The 17784-nt window shown below is 46.3% G+C and overlaps 1 protein-coding gene and 1 long non-coding RNA gene across 10 annotated transcripts in view; one reads left to right on the top strand and one right to left on the bottom strand.

Annotated features, from left to right (window-relative positions):
* RALGPS1 (Ral GEF with PH domain and SH3 binding motif 1) overlaps window positions 1–17784 on the bottom strand; it is a 394703-nt gene that overhangs the window by 10253 nt on the left and 366666 nt on the right. For 4 of the 6 annotated variants that reach the window (XM_044992947.1, XM_044992948.1, XM_044992945.1 and 1 more), the window contains 2 exons: window positions 10535–10586; window positions 7594–7674 (listed from right to left, as the gene is read on the bottom strand). In XM_044992947.1, the coding sequence (XP_044848882.1) occupies window positions 7594–7674; window positions 10535–10586 (133 nt within the window). Of the gene's footprint in view, window positions 1–360; window positions 592–7593; window positions 7675–10113; window positions 10206–10534; window positions 10587–17784 lie in introns of those variants that run through there. The other 2 variants (XM_044992949.1, XM_044992950.1) reach the window with 2 other exon arrangements.
* LOC123352596 overlaps window positions 1–17784 on the top strand; it is a 95835-nt gene that overhangs the window by 29411 nt on the left and 48640 nt on the right. The window lies entirely within an intron of this gene.

Below are 17784 nucleotides of genomic sequence, written 5' to 3'. Positions count from 1 at the left end.
TAATCCCCATTAGTTCTTTGATGGTATTAATTTCCATAACTTTATCATTATAGAATAACTGGCTGTTACGTGTATACCTTTTTTCCTTCCATACATTATATGTGTTGGATTAGATAACCTTAGCTGAAATTCTGGATAATTTCTGACGGATGGAAGTGGAAGGAAAAGGGGCTCACTCTTATCTTTATCAAATTATATCCATGGAGTGTCATTTTGACACCTGGATTGATTCCATTTTGTATTGGTCTAAATCCATTAGGTAAAATAAAAATAATCAACACACTACATTTATAATTAAAATCTTGTTCAATTTCCACACACAATTAGTGACTACCTGTGAAAAGTTTGGTTTAAGTGACTTGCCCAGCATCTCATAGGAACTCTGTGGCAGAGGCAGGGATACAGTCCAGTTCTCCAGAGCAGTGTTCGCCTGCCTTAACCATGAGAAAATCCTTTTTCCTGCAAACCCTGCCTCATTCACTACACCTTCCAACTGCTGCAACAAATGAGGGAGGAGGCCTATATTCAAAAGTCTCCTTTACTACAGAATCCTGATTCATCCCAGAGCAGGTCCTGAACAAGGCAGGGTTCCTGTGGAGAAAATACCATGTTATCATGTAATTAAAGACTATCTCATAATGCATATGCACAAATGACTGAATTAAGGTTGCACAAACAACCTTATTTCCATCATCTCCTAACTTTTTATGTGCCTAACTTTGTGACCACAATAATGTTCTTTTAACATGTGTGTGTGTGTGTGTGTGTGTGTGTGTGTGTGTGTGTGTGTGTGTGTGTGTGTGTGTGTAATTTCCTAGGTTTTTAAAAAAGCAAATGGAAAAAACCAGGAATTCCACCATATCGACACCACATAGTTCATCAGTGTAGCTGGAACATTTAGATCCACAACACAGACCAGATGTGAAAAAGAGGGGGATGGGACGCTTCCCCAGTGTGTTTCACAGATATTTGCTGACAGAAGAAAGGTGAGGAATTTTGGGTTCCGCATTCTAGTGGCCAAAGACTCTTCTGCCTGTTCCTTCCAAACTTGACCCCCTTCTGCCGCATCCCCTCCAACCTATCCCTGCCCTAGTCCTGTTTCTTACTCACCCATGTCTCTTTGTTCAAGTTCCAGTCCTAGTCTCCATTCCTCAGGCTTCTCATCCCAGTCCCTTTGCCCAGCCAGTCCTAATCGTCTCCTCTAGGCTCACTGTCCAAGTCCCAGTCTCTTCTGTTGCCTCCACAGAACCAGTCCTAGTTCTCCACTGCTGGCTCCTCATCCAGTTTTTCCCCTACTTCACTAATTCCCAGTCTTGTCCAATCTCAGACTCCTTCAAGCTCCCTGATCCAGCTCCCATCACTGGCTCAGTGTCCCAGTCTCTTTGCCTAACCAGTCCCTGTTTTTCCCCTGCAACTCAGCCCTGGTAAGAACTATCCCCTGGTCTCATTATTCCTCACACTAGTTCAAGAGTGGGCAAACTAAGGCCCAGGGGCCGCATCCGGACCTTCAGATGTTTTAACCTGGCCCTTGAGCTCCTGCTGGGGAGTGGGGTCCAGGGCTTGCCCCGCTCCACAAGTACTGTGGCTTCTTGCGGCTCTTGGAAACAGCAACATGTCCCCCCTCTGGTTCCTACACGTAGGGGCAGCCAGGGGGCTCTGCATGCTGCTCCTGCCCCAAGCTGCGCCCCCGCAGCTCCCACTGGCCGGGAACCATAGCTGATGGGAGTTGCAGGGGTGGCACCTGTGGACAGGGCAGCGCGCAGAGCCACCTAGCCGTGCCTCCGCGTAGGCGCCAGAGGGGGGACATGTTGCTGCTTCCAGGAGCTGCTTGAGATAAACGCCACCCAGAGCCTGCACCCCTGGCCCCCTCCAGTATCCCAACCTTCTGCCCCAGCCCTGATCCCCCTCTCGCCCAATGAACCCCTAGGTCCCACCCTCCTGCACCACCCTCACCTCCCACACCCACAAGCCACACCCCAGCCCAGAGCCCCCTCCCACACCCCAATCCCCAATTTTGTGAGCATTCATGGCCTGCCATACAATTTCCATACCCAGATGTGGCCCTCGGGCCAAAACGTTTGCCGACTCCTGCACTAGTTCCTAGTCTCAGTCTCTTTGTTCATCCAGTCCCAATCTCCCTCATTCCCCAAACTCCTCCAATCTCAGCATTTCCCCCCATCCAGCCAACTGGCTCACAGGTCCCCCCCTCCTACCAGATACAAATCTCCTTTCCTGGCTCCCAGCCTCAGTCCTCTTGCCTGCTGGTCCCAGTCCCCGTCTCCTCCTCCCGCACTCCAGTCCCAGTCTCACCAGATTCCTTGTTCCAATCTACTCCTTTCCATACCCCCACAGTCTGGCTTTTATCCCCTCTGTAATCAAAGCAATACTCAATGGACCATATTCTCCACTGTCTTGCAAAATAGTTTTAAAACAGGATTTGTATACCTACTTTGCACAGGTGCAACTAACAAGACAAGGTGGCAGGCAGTGAAGAATTAAGCCTGGTGCATCCAAAAGTGACTCCTAAATGTTGTGGATTGCTCCTATTAGGTTAGGCAATAGTATTGACTACTGGAAACATGTTTGATGCTGGGGAAGAGGTCAGTGGATGAACAAAATGCTTTGTTCCCACGGCATAAAAATCAGAGTAAATATTGAGGCCAAAACATTCCAGAAGTTCGAGGGAAAACATATAATTTGGAGTTTTATCCTAGTGCAATGCAGAAATAATTCAGGAGTCTGGCAAAATATAGTATGGAATTGTGGCAACATAAAAGCCCCACAATAGCTCATGACAATGACCTCAGAAATGAAAAGACATTAATGAAAGCATACTGACTAATGGGATGAGAGAAGACAAACTAAGTAATAGTGCAAAATTACTTAAAGCATAATGTTAAAAATATTGAGTTCCTTTTGTCACACAATAAGAAGATGGAATTCCATGGCTACATAAGAAACTCAAATATTCAGTAGGGACATTCTTTTTACAGAAGGGTGGGTAGGAGATGATCTGTTAGGAATTTTCTGCCTCTAGTATCTATCTAGTTTCTTGTGATCATAACACTGAAATTTCAATACCCAAAAATATACACAGGCCAGTGCTGTTTACAAGAAGTACATCAATCATATACTGATTAATGCACACAAGTAAAAGGTTATGTATGTGATATGGCATTTATTGCACAATCTTATTCATTTATGAACAAGCACCCTTTCATCTATAGTCACTAATATGATTATTAATATAAATACATGTTGATGAAAACAATACATCTATAAGCAGCACCTATATGGGACTCTGGCCTTGGTCCAAGTGAACTGCTTGTGGCTACGCAGAGTCACGCTGGTTTTGCGGATGGAAGCCAGAGATCAGCTAATGTTTGCCCCCCTCTTTTTTTTTTTTTTTTTTTAAATAATCTGGATTGTGTTCTTAATTTTTCAGGGTGCCTATGGGATTGGTGGTTTTCTGTACTATGTTTAATTTAAATATATAAAATATATTTACATAGAAATCTAAAGTCCATGAAAACTCTCTGCTGGATATTTACAGATATTTCTCTGGTGTTGCAGGTAAAGTAATTGATTTCTTTGTGGTGCTTTGTTAAAATTTGTATTCAAAACAGGGAAATGCAAAATTCATCAGAAAGGATCTCCTTTCCACACACATTTCCTTTTTTAGCAGCCTCCTATTTCCTCTCAGTGGGGTCATACAATGGTTGCAGGAACTGGAGTGATGAGGGTAAAGCAGGGGTGGGCAAACTTTTTGGCCCTAAGGCCACATCTGGGTATGGAAATTGTATGGCAGGCCATGAATGCTCATGAACTTGGGGGTTGGGGTGCAGGTGGGGGTGAGGGCTCCAGCTGGGGGTGCAGGCTCTGGGGTGGAGCCAGAAATGAGGAGTTCAGGGTACGGGAGGGGGCTCTGGGCTGAGGGCTGGGGTGTGGGTGGGGGTGTGTGAGGGTGCCGGCTGGTGGTGTGGGCTCTGGGGTGCAGGAGAGTGGGACCCAGGAGTTCAGAGGGTGGAGGGGGGAAATCAGGGCTGGGGCATGGGGGTGGGGTACTGGAGTGGGTCAGGAGTGCAGGCTCCAGGCAGCGCTTACCTGAAGCAGCTCCCGGAAGGGGTGGCATGTCCTCACTCCAGCTCCTATGTGGAGGTGCGGCCAGGCGGCTCTGCACGCTACCCTGTCCTCAGGTGCCACCCCTGCAGCTCCCATCGGCCGTGATTCTTGGCCAATGGGAGCTGCCGGGGCGGCACTTGGGGTAGGGGCAGCGTGCAGAGCCCCCTGGCTGCCCGTATGCGTAGGAGCCAGAGGGGGGACATGTTGCTGCTTCCAGGAGCCACGCAATGCAGGGCAAGCCCTGGACCCCACTCCCTGGCAGGAGCTCAAGGCCAGATTAAAACATCTGAAGGGCCGGATGCGGCCCCTGGGCCTTAGTTTGGCACCCCTGGGGTGGAGTCTAGTTGCTGTTCTCATTTAACATTCCCCCCCCCCCCCCGTGACTGGGGTCCTAGCCTCATCAAGGGCTATCTTTAATTTCTAATATAAAGCTTCTAAGAATGTTTCACCAACTGAATGATCTGAATGGCTCAATGCTGATTTGGAAAAATTAGGCTGTCTTGTGTGGGACAAATAAACAAGTGTTCCAAGAAACACACATACATTAAGTGTATTTTCACAAGGAAATAAAATGTACCTGAGAATGCCTCATAAAGGCAACTGAACAACGTGCATTATAGCATCAAAGAATCCAAGAAATCAGATGTGAAAACCCCCAGCAGGCAATCTAGTTCAGATCCTGGCCAATGCAGGGAATGTATTTTCAAAGGCAGGAATTATTTAGGATATATAAGTGGGTATAACTAGAAGTAATGGAATAAAATAAGAAAAGGAAAATTTAGAATGCAAAGTCTTCTTGGCAACAGGACTGGCTTGACACCAGAACTCTCTCTTCTTTAGGTACTTATATGACAAAAAAAACCTGCCCCCCATCACTGTAGTATCTGAGAGCCTCTGAAAGGAAGTGGGGGAAGCCCCCAATAAAGCAAGACTGGCCAAAGCACTCGTATATCATTGTAATGGAATGATAGAAAGAAATTATGAGAAGATGTACTGTGGTGAAGAGTCCTTCCCTACTCCTCGGGGGATGGACTAGAAGTGATTTATTAGTCCTTTATACCTCTGACTCCTATGAATCTTTGAATTAATCTCTGGTTTTCAGAAGCAGATACCGCAAACATACATGTACAAGCCCCGGCGTATTTTCCAAAAGCAGCTATAGTAATAATTGTCTCCACTGGTCCCTGCAATGGCAATCAGTGATTGTAAAAAACATAATAAGCACATTTTCTCCAGCTAAGACTGTGAGATGATCCAGGGTAAAAGGAGTAAATAGGATTTCCATTAGGGAGCCCTTATGGAATAGGAAAATATATTTTGACTTATCAAATATTTCCTCTCTCTAATTTACAAGGTCCACAGATACATTATCCAATTGACTTTTTGCCTGTGTCCAGCTATGTAGGCAGAGCTGTACCTGTCAGTCACTGGCATGAAAGGGTATGGCCAGCTAAACTGAAGAATCCACCAGTTAAGAGAGCTTCCAAAGAAAGGACAATATCCCCAGTGGCCTTAAATTTTTTAATGAGTTTAAAACACTGTACGAATAAACTGTGAATTCCTACTGCACAGCACAGCCTTATGAACCAATTCGGAATGAACTAAATGGCAGTTTTAGCCCATTGGCAACAATATACTCCAAGCAAGGTAAGGTCTGTGGCCTTGAAACTCAGAAGAAGGCAATTTTTGGTAAGTCATATTACATTTTCCCATTATCTTTCATTTGCAAGGGATTCAGATCAATTAACTACTGGAATTTCTAAATCAGCAGGCATGAATAGCTTGCATCCAGGAGCCCTAAAAGAGTTGGCTAAGGAGATCTCTGGGGTGCTCATCTTAATTTTTAATGCATCTTGGAATCTAGGGGAAATTCCAGAAGACTGGAAGATTGCTAATGTTCTGCCAATATTCAAAAAAGGCAAATGGGATGATGTGGGTAACCATTGGCCAATTAGACTGACATCAGTCTTGGGCAAATAGTGGAAAATCTGTTACGCAATTAAGTTGATAAAGAATTAAAAAAATACAAATATAATTAATACCGATACATGGTTTTATGAAAAACAGAGTTGGTCAAACAAACCTGATTTCATTCTTTGATGAGATTTCAGGTTTGGTTGGAGGGGTTGTTGTTCAGATGTAATATACATGCAACTGAACATGTGATCCTGTGACAAAAAGGGCTACTGCAATGCTGGGCTGTATAATCAGGGGAGTAGTGAGCAAGAGTAGGGAAATGTTTTAGTCTGTAGAGCAGTGTAATTTCTGTCTGAATTTAAGCACTAAAACATTGTATGCCATTGGTTATGCTTTGGGGCAGTTAAGAGATGGTGATCCTGAGATCGCTTGGGACATTTCTAAAACAGGTCATCACCACTTTCCTCATTTTGTATTTTAATCTTGAGCCACAGGATCAACATGATCCCCTCTGCTACCTTCCTGCAGTTACAGAGGGTTGTCAAAATTTTACTAGCCCAGCTCAGGTGGCTGTAGTCAGATTTACATATTATATGAATATTTCCATTTCCTGCTATCAGGGAACTTTTCAGCAAAACTTGGGGAGTTTCATGTTAAAACTTTGAGTACAGGTGAGGTTCACATGTAATGGATGGTTCTCATGGCTACAACTTTGAGCAAATCTGTATTTTGTCTCTCCTTGGCCTATAAGTAGAGCATTTGGCTTCCTGAAAAGTCTAGGGCTTGATCCTACTTCCACTGAAGTAATAAATTTCACCGTTTTGTTATTTCTATTATTTTACCTGTTTCTTCTGCAAATAGATGAGCTGTGTATTCCACTTAGGTGTGTGCACGCCCAGTGCACTGGAACTGGAGACATTTGCTTAGCAGTACCATAGAGGGGACAGGAATCCAGTCTTACCTACCACATTGTATGATGCTTGTGAGGTATACAGGTAAATAAGATTTGTGGGAGGGTGTGTTGCTATAGTTTACTGAAGGCCTAAGCTAACACCTCTTTGTTGTACAAAAATCAGTACAATGCACTATGTTCTATCTGACGTAAACAGACAATATGTGAAGAGTATTTCTAGTTTAATTCAGGAAATAAATTATACAGAAGGACCAAGAAGCCATCCTTTTAACTTCCTTTGCATATTAATATATTTAAAACCCCAAATTAAGCAAGAAACCATGCAGCTTTCATTACAAACATGCTTATGCAATGTCATAGAAGCCCACACCAATCAGCTTCTGAAGCCTGGAAGCCAGATGTATTTATTGGTTGAATCTAAACATTATTCTCTCCCCCGGCTAAGCACATACAGCTTATATTAGCTCAATGGGAATTTTGTGCAGAAATGGAAGGAAAAAAGAGACCCAATGAGTTACTTTGTTCACCTAGTGATACTTTTGCAGACAGGATGAATTTGGTTTACTTAAGGAAAATATAGAGTCTCAAATGAGAATTCATCAATGCATGCTGAGAGAAACAGACCCACCACCTAATTGTACCTGTAGACACAGCTTCGACTTCTGGGAGAATTCCGAATTGGTACCCGCCAGTTAGGCCCCAGCGTGGCATACAGCCGACCCCTGTTTGTAAATTTAAACATGAGTTCTTTTCTAATACCATAAATGCTGTGGTGAACATCCATTCAAAACATATAAGGAATAAAGTGAGAGAGACATATGATACAAATCTCTAAGTAAGACTACAAGGCATCTGTATTTACTCAGAAATGGAAAAGATTTAATTTTCACATTTGCAATAAAAACAAGTATTTCCGACATCTGTAAGAAGTGCAAAATGTTTTTATGGAATATGAATCTTTGTGAATGAACAAACATAGGGGAAGATCCAGGTTGAGGCTAAATACTACACACATAGCTTGCATTTGCTGGTAAAGAATAATTCACAATCTATGGGTTTGTGAATCTGTTTTCCACAGCTCAGAATGTGATATTTCCTTTTACTTGGACTTACTCTCCACTTTTATCTCTAACAAGGAAGGATTATTCTGAGTGTTCATTTTGGGAATAAATTATTTAGGAATTTGACTTTTGGTTTCGTATTCTTTCCATAATACGAAAACTGACATGAGAAATTCAGGAAACAAACAAACAAAAAAAAACAGTTATAAAGACATTGCAAATAGAATAAGAAATTAGGGTTTTTTTGAAATGCCATTTTCTCCCCATTGGACACTGAATTTAGGATTTGCCCATAAATGCTATATAATGGGTTTCATTATTTCAATGATATACATATGATATACTGATAACAGGCACAACACCAAAGCAGTTCCTATCGCAGGGACATTTTCCTAAGTGACTTCCGACTAATTCTCCCCAGAGCAGGTTTGCCCTCTTACAGGATTTCCCCCCCCCGCATACCTTTCTGGAGCTGACTCTAAGTATGGCACAGTCAAGTAGCTATAGCCCTGAAGTGGTGGTTTGGCAAGGGAAGTGGTTTCCCTATCTTCTGTTAATTATCTGATGTTTTCTCCCCAGATTTTTGTTTCTTATTGAGCTAGAGATAGCACACCGTTAAGTCTATTATAGAGGAAAGGAATTAAGTGTATGTTCTATTTTTAATCTGTATTTAGGAAGCTTTAGTCCTATAAGGACTAACGTGATAAAGTATAGCAGTTCTAAACTTAGTCAATGGGTGTTTGTGGCTATAATAAATGTTCTTTAATAGATCATGCACTGTATTGTATGTGTGTAGCTAATGCATGCCCTGAAAAAAAAAAAACGCTACTGTGCCTGCCCCGACCCCACTGTTTAATTTATGTTGGTACCAGTACAAGTTCAAAAGGGATATTCTAGTGTGAGTGTGTAGAGATATTCTAGTGTACGATCTAGAGTATCAAGCTGATGATTCAACATGTTTACGATTCAAAATAAACCAACATTTGGATTGTAAACCAGGTTTTCTCAGACATATGGATTCGCCTTAGATTTATTTCCTCACAAAAGGGAGTCATGCAGTAAACAGAAGCACATGTAACTCTCCAGAAAATAATTCCCTCTGATGGCAAATAAGAGTAAATGTCCCTTTTCAATATAAAAATATACAGGTATAGATTTAATCAGTAGTTTACAGAAAAGTTCATGTACTAAGGCCCAAATTCCTCAGCATCTGCCTGCCATCTGGAGTCACAAGAACAATCTGATGTGGGAATCTAAGTGGGTGCTTTAAACATAGCTTATTATACTTCTGAAAATTGATGTGTTAATATTATACATATTTAGTTGCATTGGATTTATTGGAGCATTGTTTAGACATGGGGATTCAGGAGAACGTACACACTCTGGCATTATTTGGCCTGGCACATAAACAAATAGAATTTGGCACTAGTCTCTCTTTATTTATGGTAAGGTTTATTAATAATACTATTTTTAAAGCTTTTAATCCAGCAAGTCCTGCAAACTATAGAGCAATCTCTCCATTGACCCCCCAAAGATATGAGGACAAAGCAGATGCTCTACTGCCCTTTCCTGAAACACTGTTTTATTCAGATAGTTCACATGAGGTGGAGTGGGAGGATAGAAGAGGAAAAGAATAAAGTGCTTGCTGAAGGCAGAGTTTCTGATTGATTAGTTTACACATTAGTAACATATACAGCCAACATGAGTTCCATTTTTAACATTTCCCATCCTCATTATGATTAGAATCATAAGAATGAGACCTCAGAATTGTAATGTGTGATGAGGCTTGTGAAGGATTTACAATATTCAGATCATTCAATGTACTGTATTTTTGTCAACTGAGTAGTTTGCCTAAAGCTACAGCTTCACAGACTTCAAGGTCAGAAGAGATCACTGTGACCATCTAGTTTTACTTCCCATATCACACAGGTTCCTGCATCAAGCCCAATAACTTCTTGTGTTAGAGCATAGTGTTTTAAAAAGATATTTAAACTTGATGTAAAGACTCCAGGTAATGGAGAAGCCCCCATATCCAGCAACTAAGTTGTCCCAACGGTTAATTACCCTCACAGTGTCAACAATTTGCCCTTTTTTTAGTTTGAATTTGCCTAGCTTCACCTTCCAGCCATTGGATCTCCTTCTGCTTTTCTCTGCTACATTAAAGACCCTTCAACAGTATGGTCCACACAAACCTAAGTTTGATAACAAGGTAGTAATCAAATTACAATTATACGTTCAGATTCTGCCACTGATGTTGAGTAGCAGTTTTGTATTTTGAATAATCTAAATCCAAAATATATATTTTTATGATGCATTTCTTCAAAATGTTTGTCATTTCTCTTCCTAAGAATTAGTTATCAATGATTTGAGAAGGATCTCCTGATTCAAAATTTTTCCTGTTATTGGAATATCCCTATTTTGGCAATTGTAACAGTTTCTTAGCCCCTAAAAACAACTAGCCCCTTAGTGATTTTATGTGGTATTGAGTGAGGAAAAATGAAGACACTGAGTTATAACTCACCTTTCAAGCCCTGAAGACAGCTCCTCACTAAATTCTGAACTTTCACTACTTCCTAGAAAAGGAAGAATATAGATAAGTGAAAAGCTCAAGGAAAATTAAAATTGTAAGAACGTGGAACCACTAGGAGAATTTTGACACAGTACTATGGAAACTGATCACTGAAGCTAGGTCTGAAAGTTCCGCTCTTTAGAGATCAGGATAAAATCTGACTTCAGAAATAGATTGCATGCTCCTTCCTGTCACTATGTAGTTCCGATGAATGGGTGGCTGCTGCTGATTTTAAATATACAACATTTAAATATGTCCTTTTGTTTTAATTTTCATGCTGCTGTATTCCTACAGAACTTCAATACTGCAGGAAGACAGAATAAAGTCAGGCCTGTAGAATGACCTTGGATTATTTCTACCCCAACATTTAAAAATTAAAATAAAACTATTAGAGATGAGAGTCACTGTCTTTTTATCAAGCACCAGAATTTGTAATATGGAGAACATATTAGTCCTGTGTCACTGTTTGGAACCATGTGATGTTAGCTTGATGCCATTTACATCAATGGTCCCTGTCCCTCTCATGTCACTCCTACCTTACCATTGACCCTGGAATAGCCATCTGACTGAAATGCAGCCTCAGCTGTGCAGAAACAGATTTTGCGATAATCTGTCAGTGAGTGACTTGCTAATGCTTAGTATAAAGCAGAGTGGGTTGTCTCTCAGTCCTGCATTTACCTCTTGGTTAAGGAGAATTCAGAAGTTTAGTGAAAATCCCAAGCTCTTCTTGGTCAAAAGTACTTCTGGCCTGTCCATCTCCTTTCTACTATGGGGATAGGCTAAATCACATAAGGAAGTGCCTGTGAGGATCCACAGGTCTCAAACCTGGGTCTGCAGTTCCCCAGGCAGCCTTTGCATTCTGGCTGCCACCTGGTACCCTGCTAGTAGCTAGGAGCTGAGAGACTAATGGAACCCTGGTCCTATCAGAGGTACCACCCATGGGTGTCCTGACTGGAGGGCTCATGCTCTCCAATTGGTTCAGCTGCACTATTTAAACCAGAAGGAGGCCCAGGAAGTGGTCTCTGCAACAGGGTGAATTCCTGGCTGGCTGCTACATCAGACCCTGCCTTTTCACCTGACTACTAAGCCCTGCTTTTCTGACTTGTCCCTGGATCCTGCTTCCTTGTCCTGTTCCTGTTCCTGGTTCCTGATCCCTGACCCTGGCATCTGACTCCAGCCCTGGCTTGAGACTCATGACTCCGGCTCTTACCCCGGCTTGATTTGTGACTCTGACTCTGGCGCTGATTCCTAGTCCGACCTCTGATTCTGGCTCCAACCCCTAGCTTGACTCTTGATTCTTGCTCCGACCTCTGACTTAATTCTGATTACGGTTCCAGCTCTTGGCTTGATTTGGCTATGACCACTAGGTCTGACTACTCAAGCCTGGTTGTGATACTGGCTTTCTGTTGACTACCGTGCAGCTTCTTAGTACTGTTCGAAACATGACTACATTAAACAAGCACTAGAGAACTTTTACTGCATGGCAGCAGGGTCCACATACGCCAGTTAGTTTGTGACACACTAGTGCGCACTAGAATTTACACCCCTCTGGTGTGGACTAACGCAGTGTAGATAAGTCCATAGTCACACCTTTATGCCCATAACACCCTGCTTCCATCAGAATCCTTCTTCTGTAGAATCCTATTGAAGCACTTGTCTCACACAGGCCAGACATACTGGCCCTATGTTACTCCTGGGGGAATTTTGCACCACTGGCAGAATTCATATCCCACACAGATTTTTTTGCTTCCCTGCAGAAAAATGACTTTCTGAGAGGGAAGCAAAGGAAGCTGCAAGAGTAGTCACGCACCACTCCCGAGCAGCGCAGGTACAACCTTTCAGGCACCCAGTGCAGCCGGCAGAGAGGTAAATCACCATGGGGCTAGGGACACCCCAGCCAGTGGCTCCTACCCTGATCAGCTGCTAGTCCCAGCTGTGCTGGAGGCAGGAGAGGATGGGACCTTCCTCTTCCCCTGCAAGGAGTGGCTGGGCCTGAGACAGACCCACCCCCAGAAACCTCCCCCAGCTGCAGGAAGCTCAGCATCCTCCCCTGCTGCCTGCCCCCATCACTCTTCAGCTGTGGGAGGAGGGGTCACTGTACAGAGAGCTGCTCCCCCATCCACCCTACCCCTGTGCATCCAGACCTCCCATACCCAGACACCCCTGCAAGCTCCACCAGGTACATCCAGAACCCCCCTATCCCTCCATACCTGAACCCCACCCCACTGAACCTCAACCCCTGCATCTGGAGCCCTCTTGCACCCAGACCCCCACCTCTGGACCCCACCCCTTCACCCAGACTGCCCCTCACTGAGCTCCCTGTACTCAGACCCCCACCCTGATGCAGCACCCCCTGCACCACCCTGCGCCTCCACATCCAGACCTCCACATCACTGACCGCCAACTAGCTGCAACCAGACCCTACCCCACCAAGCCCACTCCCCCAGCACCCAGACCCTTCCGCTGAGCCCTCCACACCCAGACCCCTCCGCTGAGCCCCAAGAACTTTCATCTGGAAACTCCTGCAGAGTCCCATTGCCCCTGTACCTGGAACCCCGCAACAAGCCTCTGTGCATCCAGATCCCCCCACACCTAGCCCCCCACCCACTGAGCTGCCTGCACCCAGATTGTCCCACACAGAATCCTCTCACCCCACACCTGAATCCCCCCACACTGAGCCCCACCACACTTGGATCCTGCCTGGTTGAGCCTGCCTGCCCACAACTGGTGTGCCTGGCACAGAGGGGCAGGGCCCCAGGCTGTTTCTGGGACATGCCCAGGCCTCGTGCTGTGTCAGGGTCGGGTGCAGCCTCACCGCTGAGTCCATGTCTTGGGGGGTTGCAGGGTGATCTTCCTCCTTTGTGCAGCTAGTGGCCTGTGCTCCCCACTGCCATGCTGGAGCCTCTGCATTTATTTATTGACAAATAAAACTTGCAGAATTTTAAAATATTGTGCACAGAATTTTTAATTGTTTTGGTGCAGAATTTTTAAATGTTTTGGTGCAGAATGCTCTCAGGAGTATTACTATGTGATATGCTAGCAGCTGCTAGTAAGACGGCAAGAGTAAGGTAAATTAAATTTCGACGATTCAGCCTCTAGCTGAAACAATGTCGATTTCCTATTTGATTTAATCACAAGGCATCTTGACATGTTAGTCTGGGAAGGAACCTGTCAGCCTTAACTTTAAGGCCAATTTGCTTTTGCAAGCTGCATAACAATGACATTTTCACGAGGAATACACCAGTGAATGAAAAAGTTAATCTTTTTTGTTTCAGCTTTCCTTTACAACAAACCAGAACTGGGACAAAGGTCAGAAGGATCAGGTGACTAATTTAAATGACCTATTGCACAGTTCTGCCTTTAGAATGGACATTTGTTTCAGATTAATTTCCTCAAAACTGCAGATTGAAAACCCCAATTTTTCCTATCTTGAATAAGTTGTTTTGATTTTCTTCTATCTAGACTTGAGCTACAGTAAACCAGTAAAAGAGTAATTTAATGGTGTCCAGTTTGAAAATTAATTCCAATTCTGCAGTTTCTCGTTGGAGTTTTTGAAGTTTTTTTGTTGGAGTATTGCCAAAGTCACAATACTCCAACAAAAAAACTTCTAAGGTGCCACAAGGCCTCCTCATTCTTTTTGCTGATACAGACTAACACGGCTACCACTCTGAAACCTTTCTTTTTACTGTGGTTTGCTCAGGTTACTCTGCTTCCTATCTGCTCCTGGTAATGCCTTCATTATAGGAGAATCCCCAGGCCAACCTCACTTTACACTAATACAGGTTAAAAACATGGGTCTTGTGCAAAAATAGCTCTCACATTTATTCTCATTTCATTAGTGAACTTTTTGGTGGTAAAAAGTGCTGGTTTGACATCCCATATATATCTACAGCATGGACATTGGCAGAACTTCCCCCAGACCCTCTCTATCTTGTTCTAGCAAGACAATCTCTAGCAGGGGAGAATAAATCTGTGTGGATGAGTTGAGCTAAGCGGCACAAAAAAAGACGATTACTCACCGTAGTAACTGTTGTTCTTCGAGATGTGTTGCTACTATCCATTCCATGTAGGTGTGCGCGCCGTGCGTGCACGGCTCTTCGGAACATTTTTACCCTAGCAACTCCGGCGGGCCGGCTGGGCGCCCCCTGGAGTGGCGCCGCTATGGCGCTGGATATATACCCCAGCCGGCCCGTCCGCTCCTCAGTTCCTTCTTGCCGGCTACTCCGACAGTGGGGAAGGAGGGCGGGTCTGGAATGGATAGGAGCAACACATCTCGAAGAACAACAGTTACTACGGTGAGTAACCGTCTTTTCTTCTTCGAGTGATTGCTCCTATGCATTCCATGTAGGTGATTCCCAAGCCTTACCTAGGCGGTGGGGTCGGAGTGAGACATGGCAGAGTGCAAGACTGCGGAGCCGAAGGCTGCATTGTCTCTAGATTGCTGCACCAACGCGTAGTGGGAAGCGAAGGTGTGTACAGAAGACCAGGTGGCCGCTCTACAGATGTCCTGGATGGGGACATGGGCCAGGAAGGCGGCCGACGAGGCTTGCGCTCTTGTCGAGTGAGCGGTGAGGCGGCATGGTGGCATGCGAGCAAGCTCGTAGCATGTCTGGATACATGCCGTCACCCAGGAGGAAATCCGCTGCGAGGAGACTGGCTTGCCTTTCATGCGATCGGCAACCGCTACAAACAGCTGGGTCGAACGCCGGAAGGGCTTCGTCCGCTCGATATAAAAAGCGAGGGCCCTGCAGACGTCCAGGGTGTGAAGCTGTTGCTCACGAGGTGAGGCGTGCGGCTTCGGGAAGAAGACCGGAAGGAAGATCTCCTGATTGAGGTGAAAGGCCGACACCACCTTAGGGAGGAAGGCCGGGTGTGGTCGAAGCTGCACCTTGTCTCCGTGGAAGATGGTGTATGGTGGACTAACCGTTAGGGCACGGAGCTCAGAAACTCGTCTTGCCGATGTAATTGCGACGAGGAAGGCTGTCTTCCAGGAGAGATAGAGTAGAAAGCACGTGGCCAGGGGCTCGAAGGGCGGACCCATAAGCTTGGCCAGAACGAGATTTAAATCCCAGGTCGGGGTAGGACGCCGCACCGGCGGGTACAAGCGGTCCAGGCCTTTAAGGAAGCGGGAAACCATCTGGTTGGAGAAGATGGACCGACCTCCCATGGATGGACGCAAGGCGGACACGGCTGCCAGGTGCACCTTCAAGGAGGAGACCGCGAGTCCTTGTTCTTTAAGGTACCAGAGGTAGTCCAGGATTGTAGGGATAGGGACTAGGAAGGGATTAAGGCCGCGCTGATCGCACCAGAGCGCGAAACGCTTCCATTTCGCGAGGTAGGTGGAGCGAGTGGAAGGCTTCCTGCTTTCAAGTAGGACTTGCTGTACTGCCGCCGAACAGTCCCTCTCTGCGTGGGTCAACCACGCAGGTACCAAGCTGTAAGATGGAGGGACTGTAGGTTCGGGTGGCAGAGTCTGCCGAAGTCCTGTGTGATGAGGTCCGGCCATAACGGAAGGGGAATGGGATCCCGAACAGAGAGCTCGAGCAGCAGGGTGTACCAGTGCTGCCTCGGCCAGGCCGGAGCTACGAGTATTACGTGGGCCCTGTCCCTCCGAAGCTTGAGTAGCACCCGGTGTATGAGCGGGAACGGAGGGAAGGCGTAGCGGAGGTGATCCGTCCAGGAGCAGAGGAATGCGTCCAACAGGGAGCCTGGGGAGCGACCCTGGTACGAACAAAACAGGTGGCACTTCCTGTTCTCCTTGGAGGCAAACAGGTCTATCTGTGGAAACCCCCACCTCCGGAAAATTGTGTGTACCACATCCGGACGAAGAGACCACTCGTGGGAGAGGAACGACCTGCTGAGATGGTCGGCCAGCGTGTTCTGCACTCCTGGAAGAAAGGACGCTTCCAGGCGAATCGAGTGAGTCACGCAGAAGTCCCACAGGAGCATCGCTTCCTTGCAGAGCAGGGAGGAGCGGGCTCCGCCCTGCTTGTTCACATAGAACATGGCCGTTGTGTTGTCCGTGAACACCGCCACGCAGCGGCCTTGCAGATGGGCGCGGAAGGCGAGACACGCCAAGCGGATCGCTCGCAGCTCCCGGACGTTGATGTGGAGGGAGAGCTCTTGGGGCGACCAGAGACCCTGGGTGTGAAGGTCACCCAGGTGAGCCCCCCATCCCAACGCTGAGGCATCTGTGGTCAGGGTGACGGATGGGCGAGGAGGGCGGAACGGGACTCCTGCACACACGACCTCTGGGTCCAGCCACCAGCTGAGCGAATCGAGGGTTGGCTTCGTGACCGTGACCACCATGTCTATGGGGTCGCGATGCGGGCGGTACATCAACGCTAGCCAAGATTGAAATGGGCGAAGGCGCAGCCTGGCGTAAGTGGTCACGAATGTGCAGGACGCCATGTGGCCCAGGAGGCGTAGGCAGGACTGAACCGTCGTCGTGGGAAAGGTGTGTAGGTCCCGGATGATGGAGACCATTGTCTGGTGCCGAGATCGAGGGAGGCAGGCCCTGGCCAAACTGGAGTCGAGGACCGCTCCGATGAACTCCACTCGTTGCGATGGAGTTAAAGTGGACTTCTCGGCATTGATGAGAAGGCCCAGGAACCGAAATAGGGATAGTATTTCTGTCATCTGGTCCATTACCAGCTGTTGGGATGTCCCGCGAACCAGCCAGTTGTCGAGATACGGGTAGACGTGTATGCGACGACGGCGGAGGGCTGCGGCAACCACTGCCATGCACTTGGTAAAGACCCTTGGCGCGGTGGACAGGCTGAAGGGTAGCACCGCAAACTGGTAGTGCGCGCTGTTGACCACGAAGCGCAGGTAGCGTCGATGGGGAGGGTAAATCGCGACATGGAAGTAGGCGTCCTTCATATCGAGGGCGGCAAACCAGTCTCCCGGATCCAGGGAGGGAATGATGGTCCCCAGGGTGACCATGCGAAACTTGAGCTTGAGCAGGTACCTGTTGAGCTCCCGGAGGTCTAGTATGGGTCGGAGACCTCCTTTCGCCTTGGGGATGAGAAAATATCGGGAATAAAATCCCCTGTCCCGCATGTCGTGCGGCACTTCCTCTATGGCACCCAAGCTCAACAGAGTCTCGACCTCTTGTAGGAGGAATTGCTCATGAGAGGGGTCCCTGAAGAGGGACGGGGAAGGTGGGTGGGAAGGAGGGGGCGAAACAAACTGAAGGCGGT

The sequence above is a fragment of the Mauremys mutica genome, chromosome 18, assembly GCF_020497125.1.
Source record: "Mauremys mutica isolate MM-2020 ecotype Southern chromosome 18, ASM2049712v1, whole genome shotgun sequence".
NCBI lineage: Eukaryota > Metazoa > Chordata > Testudines > Geoemydidae > Mauremys > Mauremys mutica.
Note: the sequence above shows the minus strand (reverse complement) of the source record. Positions and strands in the feature narration are given on the sequence as shown.